This window comes from Myotis lucifugus, unplaced genomic scaffold, assembly GCF_000147115.1.
Source record: "Myotis lucifugus unplaced genomic scaffold, Myoluc2.0 scaffold_10, whole genome shotgun sequence".
Taxonomy (NCBI): domain Eukaryota; kingdom Metazoa; phylum Chordata; class Mammalia; order Chiroptera; family Vespertilionidae; genus Myotis; species Myotis lucifugus.
This window is the reverse complement of record NW_005871058.1, coordinates 3,884,938-3,908,947: the sequence shown is the minus strand read 5'-3', so window position 1 is coordinate 3,908,947 and position 24,010 is coordinate 3,884,938. Positions and strand designations below refer to the sequence as shown.

At 41.7% G+C, this 24,010-nt stretch overlaps 1 protein-coding gene across 23 annotated transcripts in view; it reads right to left on the bottom strand.

Moving 5' to 3' along the window:
• ANKS1B (ankyrin repeat and sterile alpha motif domain containing 1B) overlaps window positions 1-24,010 on the bottom strand; it is a 787,939-nt gene that overhangs the window by 58,337 nt on the left and 705,592 nt on the right. For 13 of the 23 annotated variants that reach the window (XM_014451548.2, XM_006084103.3, XM_023749887.1 and 10 more), the window contains 2 exons: window positions 10,669-10,776; window positions 8,354-8,533 (listed from right to left, as the gene is read on the bottom strand). The exons of 5 other annotated variants lie outside the window; for them this stretch is intronic. In XM_014451548.2, the coding sequence (XP_014307034.1) occupies window positions 8,354-8,533; window positions 10,669-10,776 (288 nt within the window). The remainder of the gene's footprint in view (window positions 1-8,353; window positions 8,534-10,668; window positions 10,777-24,010) is intronic. 5 more of the 23 variants (XM_023749901.1, XM_023749904.1, XM_023749895.1 and 2 more) reach the window with 1 other exon arrangement.

Here is a 24,010-nt window from a genome sequence, read left to right as displayed (position 1 = left end):
ATTATAGGGAATTAACAAGTGACCCAGGAAGGATCAGTCGGGCCTTGCCCTTACATAGCCAACATTTAAAGAGAAATAAAATAAAATATTTTAACATAAAGTATGATATATTTTGATATATGCTAATGCATAGAGTATTTAAAAGTATTTACTTGTAAGTATGGGATATCATCCCTAAATGTTTTCCAAAGAGCTCCAATGCTAATTAGGTTACAACACGATAAGAACCTGTACCGTGTTTGCATTCCTAAAAATGACTGTTTCCGTATCAGTGCACAAGTATTAGTCTGGGCTTACAAGCTGGAAAACAGAAATGGTTTTGTAGAACACAGCAAAATAGTATGAGCTTTACTTTAAAAGACATTTATTCCCAGTTGCAGTTGAAAAAGCATAATGTAGAAAACTAGGTTACCTCAAATAATAATAATATCTAAAACAACCCAAACTTACAGCTTTGAAGTTTGTAAAATACCTTGACAAATATTACTTTACTTGTGTCTCAAAACCGTGCTGTAAGGTGGGCATTAATCTCCCTGTAGGAAGAGAAAACAAAGGCTCTGAGTAGCTAAGAGGCCTGTTCCAGATTACAGAGGTAACAGACACCAGAGATGGAATTTTTAACCCTGATCTCATTACTTCAAATCGGGTATTTTTAAAAAGACTCATCAAATTAAGTATGCAAAAATGAATAGCTGCAACAATATACGAGTTTTCCATCAGACATTCTCATTCAAAAGTCAACGTGGGTTTATTCAGGCACCCACCATTGCTATCCCAGCCTGCCTGGAAACCATACCCACTTCTGGCCATGGCCCTTTGACTGTCCATGGGAGGAGCTCCCTTCCCACCCCTTTCAGTACGTGTGGTTCAGGTGGAGCTAAAACCACCTCCAGGCATGTGACCGAGGCCTGGTTAATCACCCCCCTCCTGTCTTTGTGATTAGCTCAGGGCAGATAAGTGATCCAAACCAGGCTGATCTGAACCAATGGGACTCAGTCCTGGGGCGTTTGGGGAACTATTAGAAAGATAAGCCCTCTCTCTTATAGGTTCAAGTTTAGCAGGACTTGAACTCGACACTCCTCTTATGTAGAGAAAGCCTGTTTGGGTAAGGAGCTAGCCCACAAGAGAGCAGAGCCCGAGGTCAAGACATACTGGGATCAGGACTGTGTGCACTCCGCAGTGAAGTGACTCAAATACATGCCCTTTTATGCTTTAACATCTTGAGTGGGATTCTTGTTACTTGCACGCATCCAGAAGAGTCCCTACTAATATGTTACCTTAGTCATATATAAACGCAATTAACTCAGACAGCACTGCATAATTGGCCCTGTTTCCTCTAGACATGAAAAAAATCCTTGCTTTTTTTTTTTAACACCGAGAAAAGAAAAGGAAGAGGGAGAAGGAGATTAAGAGAATTTTCCTACCCTTGAAAATTTAGCAAGGTCAGATTATACCAGCCAAAGCTCTGCCCTGTGAACCCAAAAACTGGACTGAATATAATGAGAAACATTCCGAAAAGTTAACAAGTGGGAAAATAGCCTGGTGTGCCTCTTTGTGAAGAAGCCTAAGGCACCATGAAATATCACAAGGTCAAGGCCACTGAAACAGTTTTTTTTTAAATAGACTGTCAGATTTCTTATTTATTCCGGTGAAAATAGGATCTTTTCTACTGATTAAAGAAAAAAAAATCCATGGTCTGGTTTTAATTGGAAACATTCACCTTGGCTAAATCCCAGCGCATAGAGGGAAGGGGAGACATCAGAGCTTCCTTAGCGAAAGGACCAGTGGTGTTACGGTCTGCCCAGCATCAGAGTAAGCTGCTGGCCACCTCATTTGCCTCACTGATGGGCTTGAGAGAGAATAAAAGAACCAAGATTTCTAAGATCAGTATCAAAACCTAAAAAAGCTCCTACTTCTTCCCATTATTCTTTTTAAGACCAATGAACATGATAGTAACATGCCAATGTGGCCTGAAGGACACTCATCATATTGGAATTTCCAACCCCAGGTTGTCACAGGGAGAGCAATGTCTATGTTGAGAAAAGACAATTAACTGTCCACATAAATAAACAAGGTGTACAACCATCAGGTTTGTTTCAAGTATGAGAGCAAAGTTTTCCACTTTTGCCCGGGGAGATGCCTTTGGGAGTAGATGGCTGGTGGTCTAGTTCCTGGCCCGGAACCGGGCACAGATATCATCAGCATCCCAAGGTACCTCTGAAGCTGGTGTGTCAGCTTGTCAATGTGACAGGATGTCAAATGGGGAGTTCCTGACGGAAGAGCTTACTGAGCTTATTCTTTTAAGCTTCTTTTTTTTGGGTTATATATTATGTCTGTGCTTAGCATCACAAGTGGGTCTTTACACCCGCATGGAAGAAAATGTTAAAGTCACGAACAGGCTAAGCCTTTCTGAGTAGTGGATAGGTGATGAAAATCTGAATTAAAAAATACCCACTAATTATGGGCATTAAAAATAATTTGATATAACACAGGAATAAGAAACCTTGTGTAGTTTGTGTGGGGGGGGCAACCACTTAAAATGCTCTTGCTCTTAACACAGTTGGGCTATTTTCTGCAGGCTGAGCCTGTAAATCCCCATAATGTCAGACAGTGGGAAGAAGTCCTAGGAGCAATAGGCTTTCCCTCCCAGGGAAAGTATCAAAGGATAAATTACGATCTTCCTTCTTTTCCAGAGATGGCCAACCATTTGCCCTGTGGCTTTCTGAGCTACCCAGGCTTCTCCAGCTAACAATTCTGTGTACTGTGTATTTCAAACAAGTTCTAAATTTCTTTCTAAGTGGTTTATCTCACCCTGTTACAGTGATATCACGCTAATACTATGGGGTGTCCTTTGCCGCAGACTTTGATAACCTGTATTTGCAGGGGACTATTCCGTTTCTCCTCTCCTTTATCTGGCTCTGATAATCATTCTGCACAGATCCCGTCTCCATCATGGCAGATGCTCCTTGGCAGCCTTCATATTCATACAATTAAAATAATAAAGAGGAAAATTCCAATTCCATTTTCAATATACATTCAAAGCCCGGGTAACACCAGAACAAAAGTGATTGTGTTTACAGAATGGATAGCCATCTGATAGCTTTGTCATTAACTGGCCCTACGATGGATCAGGACCTTTGAATTAGGGGCTGACAGTCATATATGCTAGTCATATCATCTAAACATGTAGTGACTTATGGTTTGAGATATACTTTCACATGAATCATCGTATCTGACACACTCAAACCTGAGAGGCAGGCATTACCTATATTTTAAAGACAAGGAAACGGAAGTCCAGAGAAACCACATGACTTGGTACAGGTCACAGAGCCAGAGAGAAACCAAATCAGAACACCAACTGAGGAAGCCACTAAAGATACAGCATCCATTATTTGGAGAATCCCACAAGAACTTCTCTGTAAATGCAGCAACCCCAGACCTACGTGCGAAGCTCTTCACAAACACGGGACAAGGGCAGAGTTCTACCAGGAGGTACAGGATGGGTTGCCACTGAAAGGATCAACAAATAACCACTATAGTTTTGCATTTAAAGGGTTTCGTGGTGATTAACCATGAGCTGATTTAGTAAATTTCCACTACTAGTGATTTTATGCTCAATCTGCTCGCTGTGCCTACATAAGTGTGATCTATTAGAGCACGTGGGAAATTAGTGTTTGTTGAACTGTTATTAAACATTTTATATCACTGTAAACAGAGGCAGCCCACAGGGCATCAGGACCATGGAGGCAGCAGGGTATGACCCGGCAGAGCAGAGCTGGAGTGCTGGCTCTGCCGTGTACTGGTGGTGAGGCCAAGCACTCACCCACCTGGGCTTCCTCCACTACAGAGCGAGCTGCTGTGAGGATTAACTAAAATACCGCACATGGAACCCCAGGTACGGACCTGGTCAGGGCAGGACTTCTATATGGTTGTTTCCATTTCTCTTCCTTTAACAAAAGAATGAATATTTGGCCCAGCTGGCAGTGTGGCTCAGTGGTTGAGTGTCGACCTATAACCAGGTCACTGTTAGATCTTGGTTGGGGCATATGACTGGGTTGCAGGCTTGATCCCCAGTGTGGGGCATGCAGGAGGCAGCCGATCAATGATTCTCATCATTGATGTTTTTCTCTCTCTCTCTCCCTCTCCCTTCTTCCTGAAACAATAAAAATATATTTAAAAAAAGAATGAATATTTGTAGAACTAACAATATGTAAAAATGCTTTCAAATAAAGGAGGAATTGATCTAGTCATACTTACTAAGTTGTACTGTTTGGATGAGAAAATACTAGACTTTGAACTGAATCAACTTTCTATAATTTAGAAGCAATTTAGACAAAGCCTTTATAGGAGCCTCGCATACTGCTCCTAGCAAATTCTAATTTGGTTTCTTATGGGCTCTGCTACCTGGACCAAGTCAGGGAGTTTCTCAGTCTCCTTGCCTTTAAAATGTGGCTCATGCCTGCTTTCAGGGTTGTGCTCATCAGATAGGGCCACTGCCCCAGGCGATATTAATATTTTCATTTCGATGGGAGTGTTCAAAGCACAAAGACCTTTACATTATGAATTTTCCTCATGGATATTAAGCCAAAGGTTGTGCGAAAATATGCATTTCTCTTCCTTTTAGAAGTCTTTTTTTATTTTGTGAAAATAGAGACATTATTTCATTTTTCCATAAATATTTTCTGTCAATGGAGGCCTTCTATAAATGGTTTTAAGTTTTGCACCAGGGAACTGTTTTTCCTTTTTTTTCCCATAAGTTTGAAAATGTGGTCTCTAAACTTTATTAATTCCATTACTCTTCTTTAGTATTCATTTACCCCCCTATTAGTATCCACTTTAAGAGTGCTTTGACTTCTCCTAAATATCATTCAAGAATATTCCTAAAGATTGAGATTAGGCTGTAAGAACTGGAAGTATTTTTCCTCCTTCTGATATTTTCCCCATATTTTCATTTACTATCTCATCCCCACAGCACTCGACTTAAAAGCTGATCTGCCATGTGCTACACGCACATCAATGGTTGTGTGGCACATACCTTGTTTGTGCTAAAATGAGATAACAGATGTGAAAGTATTTTATTTTTTTTTTTTTTAAATATATTTTATTGATTTTTTACAGAGAAGTTTATTTATTAGGTGTATGGAAATAGGGGAACATTTCAGAACTTCTGAGCTAAAGTGTCCAATTTAGAATTACAGGCTTGAAAAGCTATGTTTTTAGCACAATAGGAAGCCCACTGTTTAGATGTGTTTACATCATTACTCTCAGTGGTTTAAAAAAATGCTATTAGTACTAAACTCAATTTTGCTTCTCACATATTCATCTAAGATAATTTGAGGCAGAATACTGATTTTATCAGAATAAAAGCAAACAACAGCCACAACATTTGCAAAGCCCTTGTATTCCCAAACAGCTATTTTTCATATTGGTTTAAATGGAAAACAAGTAATTATACACCACTCCAGTGTTACCTTTTAAAAAATGTTTGCCAACAAATGAACTTAATAGGTGGAATGGACATCACTCTCAGAATTGTGTTTCCAAGTGAAGCAAAGCATTTCCAAACGTCTGGTCAGCAGACCTTAGGAAGGCAAAACTCCCATGAATGACTGCAGCCACCGAGAGCACAAGGCTTCTCGCCTACGGCTGGAACTCCAGATCTCTCCAGATCACTCCGGTGGGGCCTCCGATAAACCTGAGGCACCGCCAGCATGTCAAACTCAGGGCCGGTGAGTGTGACATGCTTGCAGTAGAGTGTTTCCTGAAAACATGGATCCGTCTTGGTGATTCTCTTTAACTGTGTTTCCCTGTCCTTTAGCAACAGGAAAGAAACCCTGAAGATGGACTCCAGCGACTTAGGAACAGACTGGCTAGGCATGTAGTGACCAAACTACAGTAAGCCTCTGGAGAGAAACCGCTGGGGGAAGACCCGCTGGGACTGGGCTCCTGGTGGGAAGGCGGTGTGACTGCTGCTTGCTTACTGGGATTTTAATGGCTAATGCAAGTCTTCGGGAAGACTCGACTTTACTGGCTAAGCACATAACTTTGAGAAAAAAATGTAGTCTAGAGAGAGTATGTTTTTAAAAAGCAAGTGAATTTTTGAAATTATGATAGCAAATGACCCAAAAAAGAAAAGAACATCAACCTCAGTTGTTGAGTGGTGGAAAAGCCACATACATAAAACTGTCCGACGACAAAATTATCAAGTATTTAATATCTTGTTAGGTTCGGCACTACTTTAAAGAGATACATACGTGTTCATTTTTTCATGATTTTTTTGGTATTTACAGATGAGGAAACACTCTTAAAGCAAACAAATCAAAGGTTGCAATTAACACAACCTGAAGAGCTGCAATCCCAGAATGCCTTTTCTTATAGGTCAGATTCCTGTAGTGCCACCTCCTATTTTCTCAGCAGCAAAAGTGCCGTATCGAATAGCAGGATTTTAGGAAGTTTTTAACAAGCTTCTGGTTGCTGATGGAGGCCTGTGTCTACAACTAGTCATTTGAGCATTGTGAGTAGCACACGTGAGGTGAATGAGCACATGCACATAGGCCCTCCATGGCTCACCACATCCCACCGCCTGCTTGTCTACCTCTTCTTGCTGCTTTTGGCCCTCTCTCACCCGGCCAGATACAAGTTCATTGAATCTTCTCAAGGGCAAGACAATTCCTGAAAATGATGCATTCAGACTGGAGTGACAAGAAAACAATCTAGGTTATTCAAAAGGTACTACTGGCCCAGTTTGTGACTCTCATAAAGAAAGTAAGAGAGAAATTTTGCTAGAGTACTCCAGAGAGTTAATATATAGGAGGAAGAGTAATTAATTTCCTCTTTGGAAAAGCTGTACCATGTGGAGAAATTTCATAAATTATGTGAGTAGCTGAGATGGGTAATTCTGTTCCTGAAGTCGACACAGTCAATAAGAGCCAATGTTCATCAACGCACGATCCTCCCTTACCCAGCAGAGAGAAGGGTTCGGAAAACACCCCGTTTGCATTAATACATAAAGACTACATGGTTCAAGGTCAAAATGTACCATGTCTCTGAAATCCTGTCTTTAGAGAGATTTAACCACCTATGTGATCCACAAATTCTAACAAGTAGCAGGAAATACATGAACACCTTTTGGAAAAAAGCTCTCAGACTCGTTATTTAAAAGAACATCAGTGAAAACAGTAATAAGGATTAAAAGGCAACACATAACAAGAGAGAAAGGGAAAATTATTCTTTTCTTGTCTCTCCTACATTTTCCATCTCCCTTCAATAAAGGATTCTCCACAATCCCAACACTGCCATTCCTTGCACAAAGAACTCTGAGGACAATTCAGAACTGAGAGAGCTAAAAGGAGATGCAATATATCAGGCCCTTTCTTCCTGGGGCATTAGCAGGCAGAATAGCCATAGTTTCCAGAACATTCTCTTCACATTTTTCTTTTGTGAGTAGCAGCATAGAATGTTTGCCAAAGGCTTTTAAAAACAGAATCTCACAAACAGTTGAGAGAAATATTTAACAACCAAGGCGAAGCAATTACAGTCATATTTTCACCTCGAAATTTTCATCTTAGGTGTGAGAGGCAGAGAGAAGCCTTTCAACACATCATTCTGAACCTAGAATGAGGATGAAAAGGGTTGAATCTGCCAATTGTTGTCAACAAATCCATGTCTCTGAATCTCAGGGCTACACGCCAGGACTAGCTGTCCACATGAATGTGCGCTTAAGAACAGCGCCACTGTTTGGCTACAGCTGACTCCCGTCTCAGAGCGGCCATCTGAGGACAGGTCAGACATAGACGTCCACACCAAAACAGGGAAAGGTCTGAATGTGACAGATCTCTCTTTTCAGTTGTTAGTGTTGGGCAGCAGCATCATTTTCAGCTACTCAAGTTCACAACGTGAGATGACGCAACTAGTCCCAATAGTACACGTCTATGCAGATGTGTCTACTTGGGAGGGAATTAACAACATTATCGGAGTTAACACTTTCCCCTGATTTCTGCTCTGTATTCCAGCCCATTTACATTTTCTAATCTAGACTTTTATTATTCATTTTCATTATGATTTCATTCTTGCCCAGTAATTATTCCCTTTAGGGCAAAGACTTATGAGAGTGGACATAATTTCTTCAGTAAGAATGAAAACCAAGCGTTTGTGTATACCTTCCATTCCCAGAAAGGTCTGTTTCAATCTAGGTCAAGTGAGCAGGGAATGAAAGCCATGGCATAAAATGGTCAAATTCCCATTGGTGTGGACAATAGGCATCGTTCGTTAGCTATCGCTCAATGTTAGAATACATTTAGCGATATGAGTGAAAGGCAAAAGAACGTTAGCGAGGCATTTAATAACACCTTACCTGGGCCATCTGCCTCTCCAGTTTTGATCGGGGAATATCATCAAAGTAGTTTTCATTTCTTCTCCTCCTTGCATCGCCCTGCATGATAATGTGAGGAACGTCTAGGGAGCCACCAGTGGTGTAAGTGCTTTGGCTAAGTGATGGAGACAACTGAGGAGGAGTGTGATTACCACTGGGTTCCTGAATGGAAATACATCATGAAGTAAATACCACGTTTTGGCGGCTAACCTTTCGTTGCAAAATTGTGAAATACCGACAAGACACACTGTGGGGGTGGGGACTCATTTTTGAATCAACTGCCAAGGCGTGGATGGCATCCCACTGTCTTGTGAATGGCATGATCTAGTCAATACTTTTCCCCCCTAAGTATTTCAGGCCGAAGGGTTAGAGTACAAAGAATCAGGCTGTTTTCTTCAACCAGCACAGTGGGTGATCTCAGGGGAGAGGACGCAGATGTCGGGCAACTCTGACACGAGCGCGTGTGTGTACAAGGGCAGGAGCTGCGTCCTCCTGTGGACAGAGTCCTCACCACGGGAGATGCCATGACGAGGAAGCTAAATGGGAACCACCGGGGCTTGATCCTCCATCAAACGGTGGTCTGGCAGTCAGGTGGGGAAGAGGACACAGTACGGAAACAGAGCGTGTCACACGTGCAGATGGCAGGGCAGTGCATAGAATGACTTTCAAAGGCAAAGGTGACTTAAGCTGGGGAAAACTGGTCGGAAGTAAGATAAGAGGCAGCAGACAGCTGGGCTCTCGTGTTTGCAAGTCAGAGGAGGGTTGGAGGGTGCTGATGCCCTGGCCCCCAAAGGTTCCGGACCTCCTTTGACAAATTAAAGTTCTGCACTTTTTCTTGGGAATCTCTACTGTTCTCCTAAATTGCTTTCAGGGGGTCAGAGGGACGGGTTCAGAAGTGGGAGGAAAGAGAGTTGAGTAAGCAGCAGGGAAGGCCTCCTGGAGGGCTATCCTGACGGTGCCTACATCTTTCTCCCCTTCTGTGTAGCAAAATGAGGGTAAGACAATAATCCCTCTCTAGCCTCATTTTTCTCCCAATTTATTTGAAGCTCCTCTTATTGAGGGAGAAAAATAGGTCCTAATTCTACGTTCACTGCTCCCAAAGCCCTCAACTAGCCTCTGAATGTCCCAGCGTCTCCCAATTGCCCCAATAATCACTTTTCCTAAGGGCTCCGTCCTGGAGCCAATTCTCTTTCATTTCCAGAAATCTTTGTGCACTTTCTTTAAAACGGAATCAGACTCAAATCTTTTTTTTTTAAAATAAAATCCAACAACTTTTATTGTTTAAAGTATTACCTGTCTCCTTTTCCCCCCTATTAACCCTCCCCGCCCCACCCCAACTCAAATCTTAACAGCTCCTCTCCTGCCCAACCCTCTGCCTGGCCCACGGTGGTTAAGCTGTGTGCTGAAATTCACTGATAGGAGGCATTCTACTGCACCGCACTGCTGGCCATTCTGTTGAAGTGCCACACTGTGCGCATCAGTTATTATCGCTCCCTTTTCTGACACTTACAGAAAGGGAGTGAGAGGCACCAAGTGCAGGACTAAGAGCACAGAGTGGGAACTCCCCAACTGCTCATGGACAGTCCAACTTTTCGATGAATTTTAGAAAAGTTCCTGGAGGCCTCAGGTACCCGGTGAATACGGGCCGCCCCTCCCTGCTCCATTTCGCCTGGCAGTCCTCTCGCTCATTCTCTTCCTCTCTGCCTTTTCCTCCTCGCCTCCCTTCCCTTTCACTGTATTTCTCTCTGCCCCACCTGTGGGGTTTCTCTCTAGTTGTACTGCCCCATAATTCTAAACAATAGCTGAAATAGTTTATTAAATATTTAGTTCTAGCTTCTCTAACCTTAATTTTTGAAGTGGGTAAGGCTGGGCAATATTTACTTCATAAAAAACCGAAGACCCTAAGGTTAATTTCAAATTGACCTTCACTTAGCTGTGGCCTCTGATCGATTTTCTTTCAGTGGGTTTGAGGAGTCTGATAGAAAACTCATTTCCTCTCTCTTGGTGTAAGATGGGAGTGTGGGATGGCAGTAGTGGGGGGGGGGCGTTCTTTAAAGGTGGGGGTTTGACTGATGTGTATCTAAATCTCAAAAATATATATTTAACCAATCGAGGGGAAAAAAATCTTGTCTTACAAAACACAATCAGAAGTGAGATTGTTTTTCAGATGGGTAAGGTAAGCTGTGTGGAACACAGCCCGCACTTCCTGACTCATTGCTTCAGTCATTTCAGGTTATTGCCCCACATTAACTTTGGGGGCTAGGCGTGGAGAAAACAGGAATATCCTGAGCACTTACCCTGAGGGTGATGGAGCGAGGGGGCTTCTGGGGCGGGTCCTCGTGCAGCCTGTCTCCCAGCGACGCCAAAATACGTTTCCTGTGGCCAATCAAACTGATTTTTAAAACCTGAAACGACACACATTTGGGTTATTTCATTTGAGAAAAATGATTTCTGTGGGTCCTAAGAGATGAAGGAACGAAAGGAGATTTGTGCAAAGCTACCTCTGCCCCGGGACAGATGTGAAATCAGTGTGAGCCTTCGAGTCCAAGAAGGTAGAAATGCCATGGAGAAAGTGTCGGGCGGCACAGTGGTGCGGGGAGGAGGAGAAAGTGGAGATGGTGCCCCTTCACTCAGGCTGCCCCAGTCCCAGCCTCTACCAGGAGCCAAAAGACCTTTCAAAAGGCAAGCCGTCTCCCCAACCAGCTGGACTCTCCGATCGCTTGCTCTTGCTCTTAGAATAAAAGCTCAGTCCTGACCTGGCTTCGAGGCCCAGCAGGGCTGGTTGCCCACTGGAGGCCTGTGTCTGTGTCCCTGCCTCTCTCCCTTCCATTCAGGATGCTCAGTCACACCGGTTTCTCTGCTCCTTGAACATCTGGTACACATCCTCGCCTTGGGGCCTCTACCCCATTTGCCCATCTGCCTAGAAGGCCCCTGAGAGGTCACATGACGCCTCTCACCCCTCTGGACACTGCACAAGTGTGGTCTCCTCACAGAGGCCCCCACACCTCCTCACTAAAGCACTGTGCCCTCAGCCCCATCACACTCTATTCTACCCTGGATCTCCCTGCCCCCCTTTTAATATGTTTTCATTGATTTCAAAGAGAGGAAATGAGAGGGAAAGAGAGATAGAAACATCAATGATGAGAGAGAATCATCAACGGGCTGCCTCCTGCACACCCCCTACTGGAGATTGAACAGGCAACCTGGGCATGTGCCCTGACTGGAAATAACAGGAGCTCCCTGAATAGGAAAGAATGAATGTTAATCAGTGGTTCTCAACCTTCTGGCCCTTTAAATACAGTTCCTCATGTTGTGATCCAACCATAAAATTATTTTCGTTGCTACTTCATAACTGTAATGTTGCTACTGTTATGAATCGTAATGTAAATATCTGATATGCAGGATGGTCTTAGGTGACCCCTGTTAAAGGGTCGTTCGACCGCCAAAGGAGTCTCGACACACAGGTTGAGAACCACTGATTTAGATAAAAGTTGTAACATAGGGTTACAATCAAGTACAGTGACTTGGGGGACTCCCGTCTCCCCTGGATAGGATTTTAAGTCTGACAGAGCTGCAAAGGACACCTCGGAGAAGAGATGACACAGGGAACCAAGATTTGAAAAGTCTCAGTCCTTACCCTTCCTGCAGCTTTGCACATGCTGCCCTTTCTATCCTCCCAACACTCCTATCCAGAAGGGCTTCTTCTTGCTTTACAGACAAGGAGACCGAGGTTCAAAGTGGCTCAGAGTTGCCTATCCAAGAGCTAGTATGAGGTGGCTCTGAGATTTGAATCAGGTTTGCTGATTCCAAAGCTTGTAAATTGCAAAGTTTGGGCGTATCTCCAAACATTAATACAACATGTAGATGCATTCACAAAAAATGTATTTACCCTGTCCCTGCCCACGTGATGTTCCAGGATACAACTCATTTTGGGTAACTAGTTCCCAAAGTAACTAGTTTCTTAAAATTTTTTTTCTCTCTTTTCAAGTTTTAAGGGGGGGGGGTGAGCATGTCTTTGGGCATTTCATCCTACGCTAACCTTGAATTTTTATTTGCCTATTTGTCACTTGGCTTATTGGATTTTCTGCCTACATTTATTTAGATTTTAAATTAGCACTTAAATTCGAATGTCCACAAGCACACACACCCCATTGATTTTATAAACCTCCAAGGCTGATGAGTCCTACACTTTGCAGTTTGTTTGCATAAAGCAGGCCCTCTTCCCAGAGATCACTTTAGTCCACTTCTCTGCACCATCTCCTACTCTAGCACAACTGCTTCAGGGGTGTTGAAAAAAACTGCTCACAATAAAAACAAACAAACAAACAAACAAACAAACAAACAAACAAAAATTGCTCACCACGTCTTTCTGTTTGAGCAGGATACAATTTTCTGCTTTAATCCCCCTTTAAATGCCCTTTTTTATATTATTGATTAAGTTATTACATATGTGTCCTTATCCCCACATCACCCCCCATCCCCCCACTCATGCTCTCACCCCCCTGTTGTCTGTGTCCATTGGTTAGGCCTATATGCTAGCATATAAGTCCTTTGTTTGATCTAAAATGCCCCTTTAAAGCACATCTGAGGTAGGGATAAGTAGGGACAAAAACATACTAGTACACTGGCTACAAAACCTCTTAATTTTGTTATAGTTGATAGGTCAAAGCTCTTTGATCTTGGAAGGATGGTTTGAATTATTTCTCCCTAAATTCCTTATCTTACAGTTGTCCATGCAGAAGCCCATCTGCCATGCTCTGCCCACTCACACAGCCCTGTGTACTCTTTCTGCATTCATATTAGTCAGCTTGGCATTTTGCTACCTGGAGGAGCTTGGCAGTTTCTGCAAATCTGGAATTTGACCATAAACTCCTTCTTTCAGATGATTTATAAATATGCTAAGTGTGGCCCCAATGCTGCTTACTTATAGGCAACACTGTTTATATGATCCAGGGAAATGCCTTTAAAATATTCTTGCATTGTTTCTTTTTTTTTTTTTAAGCATCAAGATCAAAGAATCCCCAATTTCAGAAAAACACAACAGTACTCTTTTTAAATGTATTTTGTAAATCTAAAACATTGCATTTTCTTATTCCTTTTTATTCTTATTTTCAGTTACTTTGCCAAAGACTTCTATTGAGTATAAATTCCTTCCATAAAATTCCCACTGCCTTTCTCCCAGTAAGAAATTGGATCCGATGCTGAGGGTGCTACCTCGAGCTCCTGAGTCCTGCTAAGAAATGCTTTTCGTAGTAATACAGATGTTCAAAATTATTTTGACAAATAACAGACACTAAACAACAAATAACTGGTAAAAGCGAGCGGGTGTAACCGCCTTTGCTGCTTCTGGTTTACTCTCTCAATTCAATTGTGGGCAAGTGACCTGACTCCTGTGGTCTCTGTTCTCTCACCTATAAAATGAGAACGTTCATGCCAATCTCAAATGTTGTTGGGAAGATGAAGTTGTGAGCATAACCAGCACAGTGCCCGGCATAGAGAAGATGCAACCTTCCTGGTGTGCTTATCCTAGCTAATGGACCCAAAGGATGCACAGCAATCCTCACCCAGAAAACAGAGATTTGGCCGTTTTCATAGTCAGTCATGTCAAACAAATTCGCTGGTGCTTTGCATGAAGAGATGTGGCTAACCTGGGAAAAGCCCTCATTGAAGTGATATGTAGTGAGTGATAGGAATGGATCTAGTTTCTAGGTCTTAGTTTAATTCTGGATCTAATCTAAAAGAATGCATGCTATTCTTCCACACACACCATTTACTCTCTGACAGGAGGTACTCTGAGCCACTCACTGGAGCTCCATCACTGTCTCCTCCACAGAATGACCCAGAAGAGAATGGATGGATGGATAGAATAAAAAAATTAACAGAGTGATAATTCATATCAAGAACATTTGGGTAACTTTCCTTATTTATTAGAAATGACCCCATATCACAGACGATAATGATAACTGTTATCCCCTGAACATTTGCTATGTTCTAATTGTGCTAGAAACTGTGCAAAGTGCACTATATATGTGTATAAACTTCTCACTTAATCTTTAAAAAAACAGTATCATTCCCATTTAGAGATGCAAAACCTGAGACCACGGACACTGAACACCTTGTCTGTGGTCACGCTGCTAATGGCACCGTGGCTAGGATTTGCACCTGACTCAGCCTGCTCTTCCCCACTCACCATGCTCTTCTTCTAGGTATTAACCTCTACGCCTTAGCTACACTATTGTTTTATACCATGTCTTGAGATGGTGCTCTTTGCTTTGGATTGTCAAGTTCAAAACATTTATACTGGGTCTTGACCATCTGAAAAACATTAAAATTATACAGCTTTAGTTTGGGACGAGGCTTATAGCTGTGTTAAAGCTGGGCCAAAGGAGCCCAGGCAGATACCCTACAGAGTTCCCTGTGAAATGCCTAGACAGGTGTCCCCCCGCTTTTTGAAAATTCGCCCTACGCCACTTGGCTTTCGACAGACCTACATTAGTTCCTGTTGTTGCTAAGTGAAAGAAATCTGAAGAGGATTTTTACTTTTACGTAAAAAGGTGAAAATGGGAAATAGCATCCAGTGTTTGTTTTGCATGATGGAGGCAGCTGCACCCTGAGCAGCGAGAGTGGCCCCCAAGCTCCTTCCCTGGGAACCACACTCAGCATCTCAGCATCAACCGCCACAGCTTTGAGCTGTCTGTGCGCATCTGGGCTTTATCTCTGTTAATTTTGTGCATCTGTTAGCCAGATGTGTCCTAAGGTAATTTCTTCTTTGCTTTAAGCCACTTAGGCTTAAGAAAGGTCTCATAGGAATGCTCTACTTTCTGAGAGCGGGGGAAATCTGTATAGACAAAGACCAGAACATCCTCATCAACCCAAGATTCAATCCAAGTTGGCTAAGAGTAGAGTGGTAGGGAGGGTGACATTTGGCTTCAAAACTTCCAAGTCAACAATATGAAATCCAATCAGCAAGACAACAACAGAGAGTATTCCAAAGAAAGAGAGTCATATGGGAAAAGTCAAGCCCAAAGGCCATTGGGTTTGCTTTGAGTGAGATCAGCGTAACATCTGATCATCATTGTAAGCGATAGGGAAGTAGTGAAATCCTACCACCCCAGGCACCATGACAGATGTCCAGTCAGTTTACAAACAGTTTTCAAAAAGCCAGAGCAACAGTTACTGTGGTAGAGAAAAATTCTGTACGGTTTTCATTACTGTTTGGGTGAAAGTTAGCTGCATGTACAAGGACCCCAATGGGAGTAAAAGGTAAAGTAATGGCAATATTTGGGGGATTTAGTTATTCTAAGATATTAACACAATTCAGTTCAACTCAAAAACAATATTAATTTTCTGCCACCAATTATTTGGAGAATTCAAAGGGAAAATGTGCAGAGATTGGGCACAAATAACTACATTGTCAAACCATTAGCTAAGGAAAAATTACTATACACATGAGCATAAGAATGTGCCCAGTTCCAATAGATAAGAAATGGAAGTTATGGCATGCTCCCTTAGTGGGTTTTCACTACAACTATCATGAGAAATGTGGGTCAAAGGCAAGGAATACTGAAACAATACAGGTCTGCTGAATATTGGTATCCACTCATCCAAGGAGTAGCTACCTCTTCAAATTTTCTTCACTGTCAATTAAATAGAACTTCAGAAACAACACTGCAAATTCCAGCAAGAGGAGGATAACTGTGCTGAGTGACAATGCCATACTATTATGCCACTGTCATTTATGTTTCTGGGCTTAGCTGTGGGAATTCTGCTAGACAATATTATGACCCTTCCCCTGCACTGAGCAGTTCACATCAGAATATACGTCCCAGCAATACTGAAAGTCAGTGCAGTTGGACTTCTTTTTTATTCCTTTTAAAATGTAATGTGCCACAAATTAAACATGTTAAATTTGAGGTGATGTAAATGAAACATGCTTTTTTTCCCCACCTGCTTTTTAAAAATTAAATCATGTTTTGATTATAATAACAATACTGCTTTCCCATGGTAGAGACAGAAAATATAGAAAAATAAGAGAACAAGGTATCTATAGGCTATTTGCATTTAGGCATATTTCCTTTCATTTTGTCCCCACGATTATGTTTTGTAGTGGCCATAAGTACAATTTTCACCTTAGTTTTTTCGCCCAATGTGAAAGCTAAAGAGCTTTCCTACATATTAAAATCTCAGTAGACGTTTTAAGTAACTCCATATTACCATATTATTGCTTTAGAGAAGCACATCATAATTCACTAACCATTCCCCTTATTGCTGGAGATTTAGTTTGTGATTCCTTTCTGGATATCAAACATTCCATGTCCTTAGAAATATCCTATCATCCTTCAATTTCCATTTTCATTGCCATGTTTGCATAGACACGATACGAAAAACACCAATGAAAACTGCAAGAACGTACACATCATGCAGAAAAGTCATGTAGCGACAGTCTCTCTCCATGTTCCGCATGAAATTGCAACCCATTTATTACCGGCTGGGCCAAGTCCCTCCAGGGACAATGGCATGCCCATATTATCTTCCTTGGTGTCACCCTGTGCATTTGTTATGCTTTGGGGTTCAGATTTAGTGGGCAGACGTGAAATAACACATGTAGCTGGAATCCTCCAGAGATTACACATGCAGCATCGCTGAGCACACAAGCGATTCTAGTTATCATTGTGCCTTCTCATTTCTGTGTTTTTGTGCAGGGAGAGATTTTTACTTTGTTTTTATTTAAATGGTCTTTAGAATGGAACAGCTTCGCCTGCATTCTGAATCCCCCTTCCATTTTAAGGGGGTAGACTGTCCCCCTCTTCCCTTTCTAGATACTTGCCTTGAGCTTGTCTGGCTTCAGAGCGGCCTCTTGATCTAAAATCTACCCAGAGATATGTATAAAACAGCACATTAAATAACAAAGATACTATTCAAAATCTTGCTGTTAGGGTTATTCAAGGGTGGAGTAAGAAAGTTTTAAGTTTCTGTTATACTCAAGAGAGAAATAATGCCTTAGTTCAGGGCTTTATAATTCCCAAAGCAGCTTCCTAGTCATTCATATTCAATTTACAGAAATCTGCACAAACCTGCAAGTGTTCTGCGGATTCCTGGTGGTCTGGGATGCCCAGACCGGAAGTCGAGGTGGAAGTTTATCTGCTTTGTTCTCATCTGCAGAACTAAAATTGCAATTAAATGGGAAGGATTCCCCTCTCCCTGGTTATCATTTCCAAAAACTTTCCACCTGAGAGCATCCAGGCAAAAGTGCCAGTGTGCCATCGGATTTCCAATCTCACAATTCCAGACACCCTCGTTGGAAATGGCATTTGATTTCCGACTGTGACATTTTCTCTCTTATTTCTTGGAAAGTAATAATGCATGCTGGCACTGCTATGGTGGAGAGAAGGACCTTGGAAGCAGAAGGTCATGATGTTGTTCTTTTCTTTCTTTCACTCTTCTTCTAGGGAAGTGACCTTTGCGTTGTGATGGTCAAGGGTCAATGATAATCTTATTCAACAAACATTTATTGAATATCTTTCACATATGACCACCGTGCTATGCAATCTGGGAGCCACAAAGAAGAAAAAAATATCCACTCCTCTAGGGCTTTTAATCCAGTAGTTGGAAAAATATTTTGTAAATTTGTTTATATATTTCTATTATGTGTCCGTCTATCCATCATCTATCTATCCATCCACCCATCCACCCACCCATCCACCTACCTACCTAACACCCATCCATCTATCTAAATATATATGTCTACTCAGCTACATAGATTAAGAGAGATTTCTGTTAACTAAGGCATTATTTCTCTCTTAAATATAACTTAAAAAACGTTCTTACTCTATCCTGAATAACCCTAACCACAAAATTCTGAATGGTATCTTGGTTATTTAAATGTGCTATTTTATAGATATCTTTGGGTAGATTTTAGATCAAGAACCAGCCCTTTCTCCTATTATCGAAACTGTCTTTAACTCCAGCCAATCTCCTCCATGTCTCCAACTGCACCACATACACCCCTTTGGCCCACATATGCAACACCTCTGTACACCTCTGTACACTCTGCCTCCTTTTCATTTAGGCTCTTGCAAGCATGAAATCAAGACCCATCTCAAGCCTTCCTTGCTCACCTTGGATCCCAGCAACCTCCTTCTCTGAATTACTCTAGTATCCAACCAGACTATAAGCTCCAGAGGGTGAGATACAGGGTCACTGTATCATAGGATCCCTCATAGCACCCAGCACACAAGTACACCATCAAGGGGCATCCCTGAATCTCAGACTTCACCCCTTATGTGTAGACAACAAATGAAGTAGGAAGACATCTCTGAAAGGCAGAGGGGAAAGGAAAAGAACACCGTATCCTATTTCTTTCCCTTCCGACTCTCAACAGTTTTCTATTCCTTCTGAGCTTTGGCGCCTTGCTTCCTTCTGAGCTTTGGCGCCTTGCCATGGGTGATGTAAGATTTCCTTACCTCCCATCTCTTCCCTTTATCTCAAATGCTTCATCTAAGAAAAAAAGTCACTCTGACTGTATCTTTCCTATTTTTTCTCTTCTGCTATTACTTTTCTTTTTTATGTTTTTATGTATGTATGTATGTATTTATTTATGTTGATTTCAGAGAGAAAGGGAAAGGGAGAGAGAGAGAAACATCAATGATGAGAGAGAATCATTGATTGGCTGCCTCCTGTATCCCCTACTCCCCCCTGCTCTGCAATGGGGATCGAACATGAAACCTAGGCATGTGCTCTGACCGGGAATTGAACCAACAACCTCTTGGTTCATGGGTCGATGCTCAACTATTGAGCCTCACTAGCTGGGCTGCTTTTACTTTTCAAAGAAACTGCTACTAAATAATATTTGTATGATAGATGCCATCAAAATGCAACTGTGTTAACCTATGGAAAGGACCAGAGGTTCCAAGTTACACAGTTCTAGAGAGAGCAAAGGACAGTGGGGACGAGTGAAGGAGGGGCCGGGGGATGTGTGTTTTCTGAGTATAGTCTGTTTCAATAAACAGGAAATACTAATTATGAGGAAATGAGAAAATCTTCACATGGAAAGAGAGACCTTACTGGTATAATTGCCTCTGAGCACTTAAGGGTGCTGGAGGTAGAAAAGCCTTCTTTTGTAATCAAGGAGAATCATCAGTTTATTTGTAAAGCTCTCTGAATTACCTCTTGATGAAGGTACTAATTTTCTGATTATATTTTCAAATAAACCTTACTCCAGAAGATTAAAACAAATACAAACAAACCAACCAATCAGTTCCTAACCAATTTCCCTGTAAGTTACTTTTAAGTACAGCTTGCTGCAAATTCGGTTTTCATAGGAAAAATTTGGTTTGCATTGCTCAAGAACCCAATAGTTGGAATTACTGAAGGAAAATTTTGTTGCTAAAGAAAATGGGAAATATGTGCTACATCCCACACCCGAAGTTATTCTTGCAGACGTGATGATGGCCTAATAGCATTTGAAATCTGAAAATCTCTTTGCAGTATTATTAATACATAAAAATGCTCTGCAGCTCCCAGCTGGCATGGCTCAGTGGTTGAGCATCGACCTATGAACCAGGAGTCACGGTTTGATTCCTGGGCAGGGCACATGCCCGGGTTGCGGGCTCAACCCTCAGTGTGGGGTGTGCAGGAGGCAGTTGATCAATGATTCTCTTTCATCACTGATGTTTCTATCTCTCTCTCCCTCTTCCTTCCCCTCTGAAATCAACAAAAATATATAAAAAATATATTATGAAAATATGCTCTGCAGCTTAAAAAGTGAAGAGTGTTGCTTATATTTTGCTAACCATGCAAGACATTTATGGCTATTGAGGGTACTTTTCAACTTATTTCCTTTCAGTTTTTGAGATCATAAAACTTAGGATCTATTATATTATATGACTGATGCTCTTAGTAATGTAAATAAAATTATATTTAACAAAATTCATTATTAACATATATCCATATATTATAAATGCAACTGAAAGATGCAAAATACATAAAATACACATATTTGTAAGGAGAAGTTTAAAAAAATATATATTTTATTGATTTTTTTACAGAGAGGAAGGGAGGGGGATAGAGAGTCAGAAACAGCAATGAGAGAGAAACATCAATCAGTTGCCTCCTGCACATCCCCTATTGGGCATGTGCCTGCAACCAAGGTACATGCCCTTGACTGGAATTGAACCCAGGATCTTTCAGTCCGCAGGCCAACACTCTATCCACTGAGCCAAACCGGTCAGGGCTGTAAGGAGAAGTTTTAAGATAAACTGAATCTCAGGAGACAATCCTAGGCAAGTGAGGGCCTGGTTATTCAATGTTTGGATCATAAACGGTTTTCCTTTCTGCTCTTTTGCTGCCTCCTTCTTGCTGTTTCACTACTTTAAAGGCACATAATACCTTCCATCAGCTTGTAGAAGAAGAAGAGAGCCAATGAATTAAAATAAGTAAATTCTGTTTTGTTTTGTTTTTCCCTCCAAGTAGCTCTGATATATGAATGTGGTATAGGAGGAGGTAAAAATCTATCTAAAACTAGCTAACATTCAGGTTTAAAAAACACGCCTGTGGGTTTGACTTAGCCTAGCAAGCTACTACTGCTCTTTAGATGTTAGTGTATTTCGGCCCGTGTGTAGAGGAAGAAAGGATGTGAAGGGCTTATGAAAGTATTTCTAAGGAAAGCAGATGTTGCTGTTAGTCCCAAGGACAGGCTCCAGATGAGGAAGCAGGGTGACAGTGGGAGACAGATTTTTATAATCCCCTTTTCTTCCATTGTTCCCTCCACCCTCATCGGCTATCTGCTTCCTTCTCTCTTTAATAAATTCAGCACCACTGAGGCAGTAGAATCTGCTCCGCAGGCACAATGGTAACAGCAGGGCTCAGTCTCAGGGGGACCTGGTGTGAGCCTTGACTCTGACACTATATACAACTCTGGGTCAATTATTTAACTCTCTAAGCTTCACCTAACTCATCCAGAATAATGGTGTTAAAAATAGTGCGTATAGTACTGGAGTGCTGGGATTAAATGAGATACATGAAGAGTACTTAGCACAGTGCCTGGCATAAAATCAGTCTCAATAAATGGGAACTCATTCAGTTTTTTTGAGTCCAGTTTTCTGCACTGGAAGGGCTGAGCTCACTGCTGGACCTTGGTCAGCTCATCGATGTCACATCAATGCCACAATCTGAAACACGTCAGTAACTGGCCAGAAGCCTTTTCTCTGGCAGCAACCTCTGTGTCATCAGCCACTCTTCTTTCCCAACTTCAGTGGTCTCATTAAAAATAAGTTTTTGCTGGACTATATTCATTTCCTTTCTCTGACAGGGTTGTTAGTATGAGGTTGACAGACCAGGAGAATGCCATAGACACAGTCTTTGATTCCAATAAAGCACTTGATGAGTTCTTTCATTATCTATAAGATGGGGGGCACCAGGAGAGAAAAATTAAGTGGAATCACAGCTGGTTGTCCATCTACACCAAGAGGCTTGATGAATGACACTGTTGCAGCCTGTAAGGGGACCACTGATTGAATGCCACAGGGCTCTGGCCCTGGATTCTGCTCTATTTGATATTCTTATTAATGGCATCAAAGTAGACATAAGAGGAACGTTTATCAGGTTTTCAATGGCATAAAGCTGTGAAGGCTATTTAATATGGTAATAGGTCAATGCAAAAATTGAAAATTTCCTCTACACGTTTAAAGGCCACGCGGACACCGAAATGATGACATTTAAGAGGGAGAAATGTACTGTCCTACATTAAGGTTCTAAAAGAAATCAATTGTGCAAGTTCAAGATGGGAGAAGATATGGCTTTGCCACAGTTCAAAGAGATATCTGAGTTTTTAGTTGGACACGAGAAGCGGTTTAGTGGAAAGAACGCAAGCCCTGCTGGCGTAGCTGAGTGGTTGAGCATCAACCTATGAACCAGGAGGTCATGGTTCGATTCTGTTCAGGGCACATGTCTGGGTTGCGGGCTCGATCCCCAGTGTGGGGCGTGCAGGAGGCAGCCGATCAATGATTCTCTCTCATCACTGATGTTCCTATCTCTCTCTCTCCCTTCCTCTCTGAAATCAATTAAAAAATGTTAAAAGAAAAGAATACAAGATTAAAGGTTAGAAAGGGAAGGGAACACACACATTTAAAATGACTTTTCAAAACAAATAATCTCATTTCCCTTACCATTCAGTCTTAAAGATTGGTAATCATCTCTATTTTAGAAATGAATAAACCGAGGCTCAGGGATTTTAGAAACTTGCCAAAATAGGTGACAAAGCCAGGATTTGACTTCCACAATCATGTTCTTTATATTCATGGTGCCCAGAGCTGCTGTGAGGCTCCAGTGAGACCATTTTAATGGAGGAACCTGGCACAGTGCCTGGCACACATCCTCTGTTCAAAAGTGGTTTGTCTATTCCCAGGGACTCCTCTAGCTGTAAGGCTGTGTGATTATACCTAAATGACTGGTACTTTATTTATTATAATAGGAGACCTGCAGTTCATTCTCTTTCCAAGTTTATCCATTAATACAACTATTAGAAATGATTCTGTCAATTTTTCTACATTCCTGTTACTCTTACACCATTATTCCTAAAAGCTTAATTCCAGAAGAGGAAGCTCTGGCCAGAAAAAGGTAGTGGGAAATTTGGGGGCAATCTGAAATCTCAGTCAGTAATGATTCCTGGATAATGAAAACTTTTTTTCCCTTAAGGTAATTTTCAAGGGCTGCATTAGTGATTTAATGCTGCATATTTACATGAAAAAAACCTCAATTACCTTTAGATAATGAGGTAGTGCATATCTCCGTAGTGTAATGATATGCATGTAGAATGTACAAAATTCAATGATTTAATTAGTGTATTTTATGGTTAAACTCTTTCCCGCCTGTTGTTGTTGGAGTCGTTATTTGACTTCTTCCAAAATATATGTATATGTGTTACATATAAAATATGTTCATATGTATTATATAACATTTGGAATTCTTCCTAAATATGTATATATTTAGAAATATATATTTAGAAATATATATATATATATGCATAAATATTTAGGAAGAATTCCAAATGTTATATAGTACATAATATATATTCTTCCTAGATCTATAATCTATATAGTTAATATAAATATATAAATATTTAAAAAGAATTATAAATATTATATATAATCTATCTATATAAAACCCTAATATGCAAACAGATCAAAAGGCGGAACAACCAAACAACCGCTCGCTATGACGAGGGCTGACCACCATGGGGCGTGCGTGGAACATGTGGGCGTCAGCCATGGTGGGATGGTGGAGCAGGTGAGCGGGGGTGCCAGACCAAGGTGGGGCACAGGTCGCTGTAATTGGGGCGAGCCTCTGTTGGTTACTGAAAATTCTTTGCTTCCCACGTGCCACGGTCCCACCCGGTGCTTGCACCCGCTGCCGGCGCCGAGTGCTGCCCCCGATCACTGGCGCCATCAGCAGGTGCAAGGGGCGGCTGCAGGCTACGATCGCCCCTCAGGGCTTCTCCACCTCTCCCTGCTCTTAAGGGGAGATTGGAGCTGGCAGCCACCTTTCGCACCCGCTACCAGCAATGGCCCTGCTTGCACCCACTGCTGGCGCTGGAGCTGCCGCTTGTACCCGCTGCCAGTGCCTGGAGCCGGTCCCTATCGT